This window comes from Sminthopsis crassicaudata, chromosome 4 (genome assembly GCF_048593235.1).
Source record: "Sminthopsis crassicaudata isolate SCR6 chromosome 4, ASM4859323v1, whole genome shotgun sequence".
Taxonomy (NCBI): domain Eukaryota; kingdom Metazoa; phylum Chordata; class Mammalia; order Dasyuromorphia; family Dasyuridae; genus Sminthopsis; species Sminthopsis crassicaudata.
Genome location: NC_133620.1, coordinates 11,688,525 through 11,704,954, shown reverse-complemented (window position 1 = coordinate 11,704,954; position 16,430 = coordinate 11,688,525). Strand labels below are relative to the sequence as shown.

Sequence of the window (16,430 nt, the reverse complement as noted above, 5' to 3'; positions counted from 1 at the left end):
GAGATCCAAGGTACATCTGATCACCTTTCTCACTAATCTGAAATTACTCTCACTCTAGATTATATCTGGAGACCTAAAGAGGAAATCATCAAATTTCAAGCAAAAAATAGATTTAGAGATCATCTGGGTACATATCCTCTCTCATTTTACAGATGAGGAAGATTTGAGGCCCAGAGAGGTTGAGTCCAAGATAGTATGTAAGATAGGAAGTAGGAAGAGATTTAGGATTTACACCCAAGTCTTCAAACTCCAGTTCTCTTTACACTAAACTTTTGTTGTTGTTTAGTCATTTTTTCACTCGTGTACAGCTTTTTGTGACTCTGTTTGGATTTTCTTGGCAAAGATTCTGGAGCGGCTTACCATTTCCTTTTTCAGCTCATTTTACAGATGAGGAAACTGAGGCAAACAGGGTAAAGTGACTTACTCAAGACACAGCTAGTGTCTGAGTCTGGATTTGAACTCAGGTCCCCCTGACTCTAGGTCTGGCACACTGTTCACCATTTAGCTGCCTCATGATACTACACTATGTTGCTCCTTTTAAAGTTACTCTGAATCCTTGTTATTGGTTATTTATTAAGTACCTTCTGTGTGCTGTGCACCTGAGATATAAAACCAAATACTGTGGTCCCAGCATTCCAGGCCAGTGAGGACAATGCAATATGGATGTGTGTAAATAAAATACGAGGAAGGGACGTGGCAAGGGAGAGGGCTAAGTTCTCCAGGAGAATTTGAGCAGGAAGAGAATCCCATGTGAAGACTTGGTTTCAGTGCACATCGTAGCAAGGAAAAGGACAAGCTAGAAGCCCATCCCAAGGACCAAAGGTCTTGTTAGAATGAGGGACTGTTCAATAGAACTGAGGATGTTTATCCTGAAGAGTGGAAGACTTTGGGGCTACATGGTAGCCATCTTTGATGGTCACAGCAAAGTTTGCAAAGAGGCAGATTTAGGGTCAATGAATGGAAAATAATGTCAATAGTGAGAGCTAGAGAGAGAAGTAGAAGGGGCTGCCCTCAAGGGCAGGGCCCACCCACCCAGAGCTAAGATTCTCAGTGGAGTGAGAACTGGAATCAATCCATCAACCCACATCGATTAAGCATGTTAACTTTCCTTGGCTATCATCTCACAGTTAATCCCCAATGATCAATCAATCTCCAATCATTTATTAAAATTAAATTATATATATATATATATATACACATATATATGTAGTACTTTATCATTTATAATATATAATAATTTTATATTTTTTTTCCTTTTTTTTTGAGGTTGGGGTTAAGTGACTTGCCCAGGGTCCCACAGCTAGGAAGTGTTAAGTGTCTGAGACCAGATTTGAACTCGGGTCCTCCTGAATTCAGGGCTGTGCTCTATCCACTGCGCCACCTAGCTGCCCACATATATATATATATTTAAAATAAAAATTGCTAAAAATCTAACCTATGACAAAGTGTTCCTGCTATCATTGAACTTCCACTCTACAAGTTGTAGTCCAGGACAAGGGATGACTTGAATCGTTTTCGGAATGGAAATGGGCACACGACCTCAGCTAGTTTGGGGGAACTTGATTTTTGAATTTCAAGTTTAAGACTTTCCATTGATCCCTCTTAAACAAAACTAGACGGCTCAGAATCCAGCCTCATCACTCAGCATCCCTGCCTACTTGTTCTGCTTCTCCTCCTGCCTTGTTGCTCTATGTTGTAGGCAGTGGTCCTACAGTTTAGGTTGGGAGACATTAGATAACAAATAGTCCCATGTCCCAGTGAGATGAGATGTTCTTTGATCTTCTCTTTCTCTCTTCCTTGCTCAGTTAGACATTTATCTGGCATCTGTTTGTTTTTTTTAACAAAGGTGACGAAGTAATTACTTTGAACATGGTCAAGAGCGCCCCTGTGGGACCAGTTGCCGGGGGGATCATGGGATGCATCATGGTGCTCGTCCTGGCCGTCTACGCCTACCGCCATCAGATTCACCGCCGAAGCCATCAGCATATGTCTCCTCTGGCTGCCCAGGGTAAGCGCAGAGCTCTCGCTCGGCCCCTCGATAATGCCGACAGCTCCATCCTGCTGCCCATGCACGTCCCAGAGCCTGGCCTCCCAGGCTGGTCCGAGGAAAGCTGTAATCAACTAATCCAGTTGCTCCAGACTTAACCATTTAATTAATGTCTGGGAGGATGAAGAGCCGGGAAAATTACAGTTCCAGTGCTCTGGGGCCTGTTTTGCTGATGCAAATGTTTACCTGCTTGGAGTCTGGTTTTGAGGGTTTTTTTTTTTGCATCCTCTCCTAATTCTTTTTGAGCCTTTGCTGATAGTTTTATTTTGCTTTTCCAGAGGCTCCCCAACACCTTGTCCCTTCTCATCGGGTGTCAGTTGACCTTTGACAGGGCTCTGCTCGGGCTAGTTGGAGATCCCGAGTACCACAGACAGCATTCTTCCCTCTCTCCTGGAGTAAAGGGTGCTGCCCGTGCTGTTATGCCAGTGGTGATTAAGAACGCTTGGGCCTCTTGTCTCTAAGAACGCTTGGGCCTCTTGTCTCCCAGAGCGGCCGGCCTCTAGTGGTGAGCCTTCTTATTATGGGTGTCTGCTGCCGGGCAGCTTATTCTGTGCGGCACTCCTGTGATTAACCTGCTACGCCTTGGTCTTCCCCCTGCCTGTCATCCGGCAGCACTGAGGTTACTGGGAAATTAGACGATTTGTCACTTTTCTTCAGGAGGCGAAAGGTTTTGGTGAACAGCAGAGAGAGGTCACCTTAACTTTCTTCCCCCTCCCCTCATTTTTTTGAGACAGAATAAAATGATGTGGCCAGAGTCACACGACTAATACATGTCTGGGGTCATATTTGAACCCAGGAAGAAGCATCCTCCTGCTTCCAGACCTGGCACTTTATGTGCTATGGCACTCCTGAGCTGCCCCGTGGTTATCATAGAGAAATCATCATATGGTCTTCTGTTTGGAAGTAGGTCATGGATGTAATCCAAAACTGCCATTTTACAGATAGGGCCACTGAGTCCCAGAGAAAGGGGAAGGATCTGCCCAGGCTCACCCAGTGAATAAAGAGCTCAGCCCAAACTCAGACCTAGAGCCCCCAAATTCTAATCTAGAATTCTTTCTACCAAGTCTTTTTTATTATTTATTTTTACTGAGGCAATTGGGATTAAATGACTTGCCCAAGGTCACACAGCAAGAAGCTTTAAGTGTCTGAGACTAGACTTGAACTCAGGTCCTCATGACGTCAGGGCTGGTGCTCTATCTACTGCGCCACCTGGATGCCTCTACCAAGTCTTTTTAAGGAGCATTTACCCTGGGGCAGAGTAGTGTAATGGGTGAAGGGCCAATCTTGAAATCGGAGATCCGAGTTCCAGTCCTGCCTTTGACATTGCCTGTGCATCACTTTGGCTGTCATTGTTCCTCACAGACCTCCCTAACACTAGAACTTCCAAATGGCTTCCTGATCAGAAGCAATTTCCTCAAAAGAGCTCCCTATCCTGATGAAATCACCAACCAAAAACCAAACAAAATGGAGGTAGCAAGTAATGATGGGGTCAACCAGTGTTACATTATCATTTGATTTTTTTTTTATCTCTAAAAATGGGATTCTGGGAATAAAGCCACCAGGGGCTTTCAGTCCTATCCAGGTTCTCGTTGTGGCCCTGCCCTTACGTGCTCAGCTTCTGGTCCTCCTGACTTTATTTTTTGTGGAAAGGTCTTTGGGAAGCAGTTGGGGCCAATGGGGATCCTGCAGCTCTTTTTTCCCTTTCCCTTACAATATGTGCTGATAAACTTGGGAATTTGCTCCTCCTCCCAGAATGCTCTTCCTCCTATTCAACAAAGCACTGCTATCCAGCAGGGCATTAAAGCCAGGGGTCGATAAGATGAGATCATTTGACTAAGTATCTTCCTGTTTTTATTGCTGGATAGAAATGTCAGTGCGGATGTCCAACCTGGAGAACGATAGAGACGAACGAGATGACGACAGTCATGAAGACAGAGGCATCAGTAAGTTCACCACCCCCTTTCTGATTGTGTTCTGGGTTGCCCGATTGGGGCTCTGACGATAAGGCTCGGATTCTCCTTGAATCTCTCTGGGCCCATTTTCTAATTGGAAATGCTTAGACTTAGAGTTTCGAGTTAGTTGCTGTCATTTCTCCTAAGTTAAGGCCAAATGAGTGACCTTATTTTGGTTAGAAAATCTTGGAGGATTGAGTGTGATTATCTTTGGTTTTTCCTTTCATTGCTTGATTTATGCTAAGCTTAAATTGGGATAAAACAGTGTGCCGTGAACTCCCGCTTCTTCATTTCTTTCCTAATCTTGTACTTTAGAATGTGTTCTTCTTTTTGGTGACTTAAATAGATGTGTCGGGGCGGGGGAGAGAATTATTTTTAGCCAAAGAGTTTCATTCACTGAAGAAAGTGATAAGTTTTCTGGATACGGACTTCCAAGACTCTTATTCAGAACCTGGCTAGGCTCTCCATGGTACTAGGCAAGGCTCCCCCATCTGAGCTCCATTCCTTAGTTTTCTCACCAAGGAATAGGACTCGATTCCTCTCCAAATTGTCTTCAATTTCCAGGTAAGAGGAAGGTTATTGATTCTAGGGTCAAAGGACCAGAAATCAAATAGTATCTGTCACACCAAGTGAGATTAAGTGAATTAATCCAAGTGAGTTAAGATGAGTCACTGAACTTTCCTGGATCTTTTTTCTGTGGAAGACAAAGGAGTTGGACAAGATGGCAACCAAGGAGACTGTGGTCCTTTCCTGCTCTTTATTTATGACCCGTGAATAATTTGAATGGGCAGCTAATGGACAGAGCATTGAAGCTGGAATCAGGAAAACCTGAATTCAAATTGTTCCTTGGACACTTCCTAACCATGTGACTGTAACTCTGTTTCCCTTAATTTCCTCATCTGCAAAAAAAATGACAATAATGAAAAGTTTAATAATAGCACGTACCTCTCAAGGTAGTTGTGAAAATCTAATTAGACAATATTTATAAAGGCCTTGGCAATCCTTAAAGTGCTCTCTAAATGCCAGCTGTTATCAGATCATTTGCTAGCTGTATAAGTCACTTCTCCACATTCAGTTTCCTTAACTATAAAAATAAAAAGGAGATCAAGATCAGATTCATCTCAAAGGTCCCTTCATTTGGAAGGTCTAGGATCCTAATGGCAGAAAATGCATGTGGGATTGTGGGAAGAGAACTGGACTTGGAGCCAGGGGACCCACATTCAAATTCTTGCTCTTTGACTTATTACCCAGGTGATATTGGTCCTGGGCTCATTTTCCTTATCTATAAAATGAGCAGGTTGGGCTAATGATTTCTATCTCTAAATCCATGCTCCTAAATTTGGCTGTTCCTCAGGCTTCATAATGGATGTTATTAAAAATGTGTCTTCCTGCTACCCCTTTCCAAAATCAAAATGATCTCCCATTTACCACAGCCCTTAGCTCATCCATTCTTCAAAAGCCCAGATGCCTTAACAGTGAATGAGCCCGCTGGGGGAAATAAATGGATATGGTATCGTAAAGAATTTGCATGTGTGAGTAAAAAGGATTGTCCTTCTTTTCCCCCTAGTCAGCAACACGCGGTTTATAGCAGCAGTGATAGAACGCCACGCACACAGCCCAGAACGGAGGCGTCGCTACTGGGGTCGATCCGGGACAGAGAGCGACCATGGTAAGATCTCGAATCAGACCTCGAATCTTCCCTGTGACAGGACGGTCATGGCTGTGGGTCTTGGTATGTCCCCACCCAGACTCCTTTGTTCATTCCTGAAAAGTCCTTAAGTAAACCCTTATGACGTGGCGTCCACCGAGATCCTATCCAGCTGTAAAATTCTGTGTTGGTTTGCTAATAATTCATCCTTAGCATCCCAGAGGAATGATACTGTTGAATAGTCCACAGGACTCCTACACAGATGATCAACAAGTATTGATCATGGAGTATAGTACTAGTACCTAGTGCTGGGAAAACACAGGAAGGCCAAAGCAGCCTCTGCCAAGGATTGTCCATTCTGGTTGTCTCTAGAATTCTCTCTATCAGGACATCTGCACCGAGTCTGCTCAGCTGATTCTTGAGGGACAGGACAGTTGGGGGCCACACTGAGGGAGGTTCTGGCATTGGAGCCCAGAATACCTGGGGCTGAATCCTACCTCAGAAACTTATCGCTTGGCTCCTGGGAAAGCATGACTGATTCATCACAGGCCCCAAGCTCATTGGGCCTCTAGGCTAGACAGCAGCCAATCCCCCAATAATGCTAATTGGCCCCCAAATGCTAGGATTCATTCACTCAGTAAACAGTTATTAAGCATAATGCTCTCTGGCCAATTCTATGGTGTCTGCACAAAGCCCCAAGCTGGAGGACCTGATGGTCATGGATGCTCATGCCCTGGGCCAGGCACCTCACCATGCTCTCAGGTACAAAGAAGGTGCCAGTCCAGACTGGCAGGGAGTGTCCTCCTTAGGATTCCCTCTCCTGAAAACCATGTCAGGAAGAATGTTCAGAGATTTGAGAAACTCCACTTCAATACTCTTTTATTAAGCACCTACTCTATGCAAGGTATTGGGAATAAAAGCAACTTGGTCTCACCATTCTTCTGTGGGGGAGAGGTTAAAATTAGGCATTGAGCATCTATTTATATGTCTATTTCTAACTATACCAAGAGTATTCCTCCTCACAACAACTCCAGTATATAATACTGGTCAGAAGGAAATAGACAGAGAGACAGACAGAGAAAGAGAGACAGAAACAGAGACACACAGAGAGAGATAAAGAGTCAGAGAGAGAGAGAGAGAGAGAGAGACAAAGAGAGAGAGACAGAGATAGAGAAAGAAAGAGAGACAAAGACAGACACACAGAGACAAAGAGTCAGAGAAAGAGAGAAAAGAGAGGCAGAGACACAGAAAGAGACAAAGAGAGTCAGAGAGAGAAAGAAAGAGAGACAGAAACAGAGACACAGAGAGAGATAAAGAGAGTCAGAGAGAGAGACAGAGACAAAGAGAGAGATAGAGACAGAGAAAGAAAGAGAGACAAAGACAGAGACACACAGAGAGAGACAGAGTTAGAGAAAGAGATAGAGAAAAGAGAGGCAGAGACACAGAGAGAAAGAGAAAAGAGAGACAGAAACACAGAGACAAAGAGAGTCAGAGAGAGAAAGAGAGACAAAGAGACAGAAACAGAGACAGACAAATAGAGAAACCGAGACAGACAGAGAAACCAAAAAATTCAGAAAAGGCCTTATGCAGCTGGCAACTCTTAAGTGATCCTTGAAGAGGGCAAAGGATTCCAGCAAGTGGAAGTGAGGAGGAGCAGGCTTCCCAGTGTAGACAATTAACTGTGTGCAAATGAGAGAGTGTTTTATACAGTAAAATACAGGTAGGCCAGGCTAGCTAGAATATACAGCAGATCAAGGAGAATAATGAGAAATCAGTGCAGAAAAACAGCTTGAACTAGATTGTGAAGGATTCAAGGACCAAATGGGATTTTCTAGAAACGCCTGAGTTCAAATCTGCCTCAGCCATGTATCAGCAGTGTGACTGGCTGTCATGGAGTCTCTCTCAGATGTCTCAATAAGATGGGGATGATCAGAGCCTGGTGGTTGCAAAAATCAAGTGAATTAGCATATGGAAAGTGTCCTACAGACCTTAAAACATCATCTGAATGCTAGCTCTTTTTATCATCATCATCCTCAGGGTAATAGGAGGCAGGAACTTCTTAAAAAGGGGAACATGAGCAGACCTCTACTTTCCAGGTCATCGCTGTGGAAGCTGCCCAGACATTGCACCAGAGAAAGGCAGAGGCTTTGAGTAGGAGGGCCCGTGGGGGGGGGGGGTATGGCAGCACTCTGGGCAGGAAAGGAGAAAGGCTTGAGCTAGGGGCGCTGGCCACAGAAGCAGACAGAAGGGAACAGATGCAGTCTACTGCAGAGGTAAAATCGGTGAGCCAGGGCAGCGGTTGAAACAGGCTTCCTAGGCCAGTTACAAGTGATTTGCAGGATTTTTGGATGCTATTTTTCCCACTAATAGGTTACCATTAACCCCTATGATCTGCTTCCAAATACTAATCAAATCATATATATATAAAAGGATCAAAAAGTTCCTTTACTTTGAGGTTCTTAACCCGGGAGAAGGGGCGTGTATTTGCCTTTTTTTTTCAGTGTTTAGAAACTGTATTTCAGGATAATTAGTTCCTTTGTAATCTTGCATATTCTAGTGACATGTTTAAAAGCAGTTCTCTGGAGAAGGGGCCATAGCTTCACCAGACTGGCCACGGACTCCTTGAGACAACTGTGGCTAGGAATGGTTCCTTCATCTTGGGTGTTCAAGGTGCCACATTCTGTCCGTCTTAAATCTGCCCTGCCCCTTTCCCGGGAGCCTTGTATCATCCATGATGGTGAAGATCATGGTAACAACACAGCAACAGCCGGCACTTGCATAGCCCTTGAAGGTTTGAATGTACACTGTCTCATGTACTCTGATTCCCAGTCATTTTTAATGCCATCTCAGACCATCTGGATTTGGATTTCCACGTACATTTCTTTTCAAACCAGGGCTATGATTGACACTGAAACACTCAGTTTTCAGCTACTTTGAATAAAAAAAGCAAAGAAAACGGTCCCCTTCAATCCCTGATACGAGGTGTTCTCTGTATATTGAAAAGGCTTTTCTGACGTTAGCTTGGCGAGAGAATCGCCTTCTTTGTCTCTGTGTGGGCCTGTGTTTTCAGCCCCAGAGCCCTCCTGCTCGGCTGTCTGCAAGCGCATCAGTTCTGCGGCCCCCGAGAGAAGCTGATTGATGTTAACCGGGAACAATATTCATGGGCTGTCGCTTCTGGAAACTTTGAAAGGAAATTTTTTTTTTTGCAATATTTAAAAATGTGTCAGGATCTTCGAAATTGAATCCTTTGATCAGCAAGGCCATTTTCTTTTCAAACATATTCCTTAGAATACCAGAAAGGATGAATCTTTAAACAGAGCGAGCTAGCTTAGAGAGAGCATAGCTGATTGCTTTACCATTGGCTGCTGGCTCTCCGTCACCCAGTGTGGAGTTACTGGGCTGTTAAGAGACATTCAGAGTCAGGCAGGCCTCTGCCCTCCGCTTACTTTTCTTAGCCTGACCTCAATTCGGTAGACTTTTCTTTGAAAATATTCTTTGCACTTCACTGGTTTCTTTTAAAATAACTCACTTGAAAATCTGATTTGGCTCAACGAGCATGTATTAAGTCCCTACTGTGTGGATCCCGAGACCAGCTGGCCTTGGCCTGACCTCCAGTCTCATGTCTCCAATCACCTATTTGGATATTTCAAATTCTATGTCCCGTCGACATCTACCACTCAATCTGTCTAAACCGACCTCATTTTTTACTTTCTCCCATTGGTCCCCCCTAAATCCCGGCCCCTTTGGACCTTCCTGTTAGTATCAAAGGAACTGTTGCCTCCCAACCTAGATATCTTCCTGAATTCTTCACTCTGACCCCCCCTTCACATTCAATCAATTATCAACTCTTGTCATTTTGCCTTTATAGCATCTCTCAAATACTCCCCCTTCCCTCCTCTGACACGGCCGTCCCATTGGTCCAGCCCTTGTCATCTCAAACTGGAACTATTACCTGGACTAGCTGCTAAGCAGTCTCCCTGCCTCAAGCCTCTCCTTACTGTACTCCATTCAGCCGCCATATTGCGCCTCTCAAAGGCACAATCCCTCTATTCAGTATTAAACTCCAGGGACTTAGCTGCAAAATGCTTGGACACATGTTAACTAATGTGATCTCACAACTACCCTGAAAGGCAGGTGCTCTTCCTATCTGTGTTTTACACACTAGGAAAATGGAAGAAGATAGAAATTATGTGACTTTTCCACATGTAAAGCAGAATTCAAATTCAGATCTTCCTGATTCCCGGCCTCGCGTTGTATTTACTGCACTACCTGATTGCCTTTGCCAAAAGCTTTTACCATTGTCAAATTCAATGTTCCTTCCCCATAAAATATAAACTCCTTGAGTTTATGTATATAATAATATGTAATTATATAATATATAATATAATAATATATTATATATATATTTTTTATTTATGTATTTAAATATATAATAAATATATAATATATATTTTATATATATATTTAAATATATAATAAATATATATTATATAAATAATAAATAAATATAAACTCTTTTTCTTTCCTTAGTGCTTAGCAGTTATCAATAAGTGTTTATTAAATTCCTATTATGTACCAGTCACTATGCTAAACATTGGGATATGAAAAGAGGCAAAAGATGCTCCTGCCCTGAGGGAGCTTACAATCGAACCTAATTTAGGACAACTCCTGATAAGAAGGAGATGCTTAATAAGTCATTCGCTGCTTGATTTTGGTGGGAACCACCTCCCAGGCTTCTAATATTTCTTATTTCTTCTCCAGGTTATAGCACCATGAGTCCCCAAGAAGACAGCGAAAATCCTCCCGGTAACAATGACCCCTTGTCTGCCGGTGTCGACGTGGGGAACCACGATGAGGATTTAGATCTGGACACGCCTCCCCAGACTGCAGCCCTGCTAAGCCACAAGTTCCATCACTACCGGTTGCACCACCCTACCCTCCACCACAACCACCACTTACAGGCGGCAGTGACAGTACATACTGTGGATGCAGAGTGCTGACAACCTCATCTTACCCTTGAAAGGAAGAGAAGTAGAAGAGAAAACGGAGAGAAGGAGTGGGGAGGAGGTGGGCTCTGGAAGATGAGATTCATTTGAAGAGACAGCGGACGTCTGGGGGTTGCTAGGAGTGTTCACGCTCATTTCCTGCTTGTTTTAAAATGGTTAAGAACAACAAATTACATTGGAAGAATGTAAGGCTGGCTTGGAAACAGAAGGGAAATAAAGTCTGATTAATGGACCTGACATAACGTAAATAAAATGGGAAAGAAGGCAGAGCTCCAAACACAGGGATGAAACTTTCAAAGCCCTCATCAAGCAGAGCCAGGGGAATGTCCTGAGGAGCGAGAGCTGTGGAGCTTTCCTTAACTGGAAGGGTGTAAATCCTTGAGAGCTGGGACCCAGGGAGCCAAGATGGCCAGCCGTTATGTCCAACCATTGGGTTTGGTTGGTTGTTTCCCAGAATTTTGCTTGGTCTTGAAAAGATCCATCGAGCTGGCGTTTGCTATACGGGACCCACAAAGATAGAGTTGAAACAGTGCATCTCAAAATTTCTAAGTAAAGGATTATTTTTCTACTATTTATTGAATTTACAAACATTCACGAATTTGGGGGGAGCAGGGAGAGGTAGAGAAGCCTTGGAATCAATTACCCACAAATTTCATCATGATTTTTGTGTGACAGTGAAGTGGTTCTTTTCTCAAGGAATTTTCTTGCTCACTTAGTGGATGCGCTCCCACTGCCCCTCTCTGCAAAATGGGAAAATGAAGAACTCCTTTGGACTGGTTTACATGCGTATTCTTTATCACGTCATTTTGCAGGAGCGGACGTCACGTGTTGTAATGCAGTATTCCTTCAGTGTGTCTGAGGGGCAGAGGCGGGGGGGAAAGAGAACGAGAAGCATCATCCAGAGACCTCTTGCTATCTTCTCTGGAAGAACTTTTCCATGAGTTGCTGACACCACCCCACAAGATCCAAATACCACTCCCGGAGCCTCTCCGGTAGGAGGAGCAAGGCTTCGTCTTGTGGCTGATCACCAGGCCATCCACAGATGCAAATCACGTCTTCTTTTGACTTGCAGACTATTGGCTACACCAGCAGAGAATAAAACAATGTGCTGTAAACTTCTGCTCTTATAAAAGATTTCATTTGAAATCTTAATTAGAAGCTGCTGCCAATTACATGGAACTTAACACTAATGTCGAAATTCATACAGGGATTAATCAGGTCTGTCTGATACAACATGGAATACCCCACCTGAAAATTAATGTTCTAATAACTGTGTTGTATTGTCGATTCCTATTTGGTGATCCAGCTATGTTATAAAAACAGTTGCCCAGTGCATATGGTAAATCTCCATTTATATGTAGGGTTTTGTTTCATTTTTTTTTAAAGTCATGGAATACTGTTTTAATGATAGGGTACTTAATACTGTATAATGTAAAATGTGGTTCTTAAAGAGTACAGTCAGTAACTATATGTGTGCTATCCAGAAGCCCCTTTATACTGTGTATAAAATTGCAGTCTCTAGTGAAATAAACTGTATATAAAGTCGGGTTTAGTAGATTGCTTTTGACTCGGTAGTATGATTTGTTAATTCAGTCCCTGGAACTTGGAGGACAAATTACATCATCTGTGAAAATTTACCATTTCACAAACTCCATTGGTTTTGCCCTTGGGCCAATTTGGGGCCTTCTGATTTTGAAATGATGACTAGTCTTCGGAATATAGTGAGATGAAATTTTAAAGTTTTTTTTTTTTATTAAAAATGTATATCCATAGCTTGTTCTGCCTAATAGATTCATTATCATTTAAACAAAAGGAGGGATTCTCTTCCAGGCAGGGAGATAGTTGACGAGTTCCCTAATTCCACCCTCACCCCCCAATTCCATGCTGTATCTTTTTCTAAAGCTGGGTGCCTAGTGGAATGAGGGAAACACTCTCCATTCAAGGTTGGGAATCTTAGGTTTTTCAAAAGCAAAGAATTACTGAGACTAAAGTCTTAAAAACCATCAAAGAGCAAAAGACTCAACCAGAAAGGGATTTATAGTTGTTGAGGTAAGAGTCACCTGTTCTTCCTTCTGGAAGAAAGAAATGTGAATGTTTATACCATATGCTCCATGCCTGTGAATCATGGCACGACATGGCGAAATGCAATGGAAGCAAACTGGAGCTGAGAACAAATAATGGCTTCCAGGAAAATGGAGGTGGGTGGGTTCTATGAGAAGAGTACCGGAGAACAGATGGACAACCCAACTGTTGGCACCCAGGAATTGTTTTTAAGACCTGAGGGAAGATATTCAGCATCCCAGCTACTGTCCATCCTCCTCATGCAAAATTTAGGAAGGAATATTCAGGATTGAGAATGAGAAGCCGTGGATTGGTTGTGACCTGTACCAACACAGACGATGTCAATATGATAGAGATCATAGAGGTAGCAAACAGTTGATTTACACTGTGTTAAGAAAAAAAATATGATAAGATTATTTTTATTGGATAGTAGAAGAGGAGGGAACCTTACAAAAATCATTTTTACAGACTAATATAAGCAGAAAAAATATTAAAAGTCAGTCAAGTGGCATGTATTACGCCTGTACTAAATTCTAGGAATAAAAAGATAGACCCCCCCCAAAAAAAGAGAGATTTCTTATCCTCGAGACACATTCTAATCTCATGTTCTAATGGGGGGAGACAACATGCAAACTGTCAAACATTTATTAAACACCTACTATGCGCTAATCAGGAAGGGTACAAATCCTTAAAAGACCATCTCATTGAGCTCACCATGTAACATGAGATATATACAAAGTAGATGGGAAGTCATTTCAGAGGGAAAAGCACAGGGGGAGTGAAGGGGATTGAGAAGAAGGTAGAGCTTGAAATGGATCTTGAAAGAACCCACAGAAGTGACACATAAAATATCAGTTTATTAACTTAGAGAGGAGAGATCATAAACAACTTCACCACAGTTTGACAAATGAAGGAAGAAATCAACCACAGAAAATATATCCCTTGCATGTACCTAGAGATGAAGGTATCAGTCCAACATGAGAAAAAACTTTCTCACGCTTCAGTCTGCTCCAGAGTGCAGTGGAGCTCTTTAGAGGTCGTGAGTTTCCTGCCATTTGCAGTCAAAACAGAGGTTCAGATGCAGATGTTCAGGGTTCTTCTGGAGGGAATTCTAATTCAGGAATAAGTTGGAGTTGATAAATGATCTCTGAGGCCTTTTATAACACTAACATTCTGTGATCTCATCTGTGATCTCACTTTTTTCATAGCAGGGCAAACAGTAAACCCTTAATGATGCTGACTGATTGAAGGAAATCAATCCTTACAAAATGTTGTTTGTTTGTTTGTTTTTTTCCCAAAGAATCACCTGTGAATGAAAATAGATTTGAGGTTCTACTGGACACCCACCAAAGTGGAGGGAAATTGAAATGATGAAACACCATATTGGTGCTGCTGTGGAAAAGCAGATTCACCATTATATCACTGGCAGAATTAGAAACTGAAGCCGCGCTTTTGGAGTCTAATCTGGCAATCGATTAGAAAAATAACAGAAACCACTACTACTCTTTTATTCTGATTCTCCCTGCTGGGACTAATATAATTAAAAGAATAAATGAAAAGTCACTTGGTACAGTGATTACATGTAACAGTAAATTATACAATAGAAGAAATTCCTTGTCAAACATCTTTGTAGCTGAACACTGGAAACAACCATACATCCGCTCACCGGGAAATGTTCACATAAGCAAAAATAACAATATAACTCCATGTTACTGTTCTGTTGAAAATTATTAAAGAAATTGTTAACCCTAGATTACAAAGAATCTTCATCAATCACAGGTTATACCAGATTAATTAACCTTCTATCTTTTTAAAATAGGATTATAAAATGAATGGGGGAGATAGTTTGCCCACATTTATTTTCCACACTATTATTAGAAAGGGAGAGATGGGCATTAAATTGCTGGATTCATTATTGGTTCAATAGCCACTTCTAAAGCTTAGTCGGGATCTCTTCCATGTCAACTTTTAATTGTACTTGGCTCTGAACTATTTTTAATATTTTTATAAACTACTTGGAAGAAGGTGTAGATGACATGTGGATGGTCCAAATGTGGGAAATAGAACTGACATGTGGGATGATTTAAAAAGTTCCTGACAGCTTAGGTCAAAAGTCATCCAGCTTCTTTTATAAAGGGTCAGATAGTAAATATTTGAGGCATTGTGGGCCAAGAGACAAAATTGAGGATAGTATATAATTATTATGTAACTAGAGAGAAAAAAAATTTAGTCAATTTTCATTGATATGAAATTCAAAATATAATGATTATAATTGAGTTTAATTTTGTGACATAGGTCTATTATTAAAAATGAAATTCTTTGGGGGGGGATAACATTTTATTTCATTAGAGTTCAAAGTTAGTGCTCCTTGCTTTCAAAATTAATTGTAAATAGCCATCTGTAACTGCTGATCTGTAATTAGATTTTATGTATTTCATATTTGAAAATGTCATTTCACGCAGATTGGTACTGCCAAATGCTGGTATCAGTCCCTAAGTATATGATTTTAATGGATCATATTCATCACTTGGAAGATCATGACAGAACTCTATCAGATTCTTCTCTAGAAAGATGCTTTTTAGCATGTTATTACATTGCAAATTAATTATTTTTTTTGATGGCTAGGTGGAAGCTCCTCAATTACAGTTTGAAATAGGAGAACTTTTTTCATCCTTGAATTGAAGTCCAAAAACCTCTGCTGGAATTAGGTTGGAAAATATATCTGCTGCAAATTTGCATGAGAATAAAGATCTCACTTCTTTAACTCTTGACAACATGAGAAGTAATAAAGAAGATATTACTTGCAATTCAAACAATGTTAGTTGTGAATTGACTTTAGTGCAGTATAAGTTCTGCATGTAAGTACTGTTTGGTTTTGTAATTTGGAGCTGAATTCATTAACCAACATTATCAAGTCTACAGCAAAGCTAATTTCCAAATGTTCAATAAGTGTGGATAAAGGAAGTTCTCAGACAAATTTCAGCCTTGGTCCTGAGCTGAAAAAATTTTAATAAACATTTTTCCTCTCTTCTTTTGACATGATAAATATCCACTGGTAACAAAAGTAAAATTAGTTATCACAGAACCATGAAGAATGTGGAACTGAAAATGCCTTCGAGTTCTAAGTGGGATTTGCAGGACAATTAGCAGCAGTGGTGAATGAGGAGAATCCCTCTCCTAAGTTCTGTCCCAATTATTCTACTCTGCCTCTGTGGAGCAGAGCTGAAGTAGACAATACCTAAAAGAATAACAAGAAAACTATTTATGAATGCTGAAATCGGAATTTTTAAAATTATTTTCACATCACAAAATATCATCCTTCTTTTGATTTTTTTTTCTTAACCATTCTTAGCCTGTGGACCATACAAAACTGGATATGTTTAGTGCTGTGTTTGGCACAGAGGCTAGGTGGCTATAATTTGCCCACAGACTGGTGGTGGATGATATCAGTGAACCAATAAATGGCATTTAGTAGGGATAAATGTAAAGGTGTTACAAGAGGATTTTTTTTAAGGACACATTTTCTTTTTTTTTTTTCTTTTATAATTATAAATTTTTTTTTGACAGTATATATGTAAGAGCAATTTTTTATAACATTATCCCTTGTATTCATTTTTCCAAATTTTCTCCTCCCTCCCTCTACTCCCTCCCCTAGGTGACAGGCAATCCCATACATTTTACACGTATTACAATATAACCTAGATACAATATATGTG

General features: G+C 41.3%; 1 protein-coding gene across 1 annotated transcript in view; it reads left to right on the top strand.

Annotated features, from left to right (window-relative positions):
* Positions 1-12,200, top strand: part of CACHD1 (cache domain containing 1) — a 210,835-nt gene extending 198,635 nt beyond the window's left edge. The window contains exons 24-27 of the mRNA XM_074265744.1: positions 1,847-2,008; positions 3,913-3,990; positions 5,567-5,668; positions 10,409-12,200. Coding sequence (XP_074121845.1) covers positions 1,847-2,008; positions 3,913-3,990; positions 5,567-5,668; positions 10,409-10,647 — 581 coding nt within the window. The 3' untranslated portion in view covers positions 10,648-12,200. The remainder of the gene's footprint in view (positions 1-1,846; positions 2,009-3,912; positions 3,991-5,566; positions 5,669-10,408) is intronic.
* Positions 12,201-16,430: the final 4,230 nt, after the last annotated feature.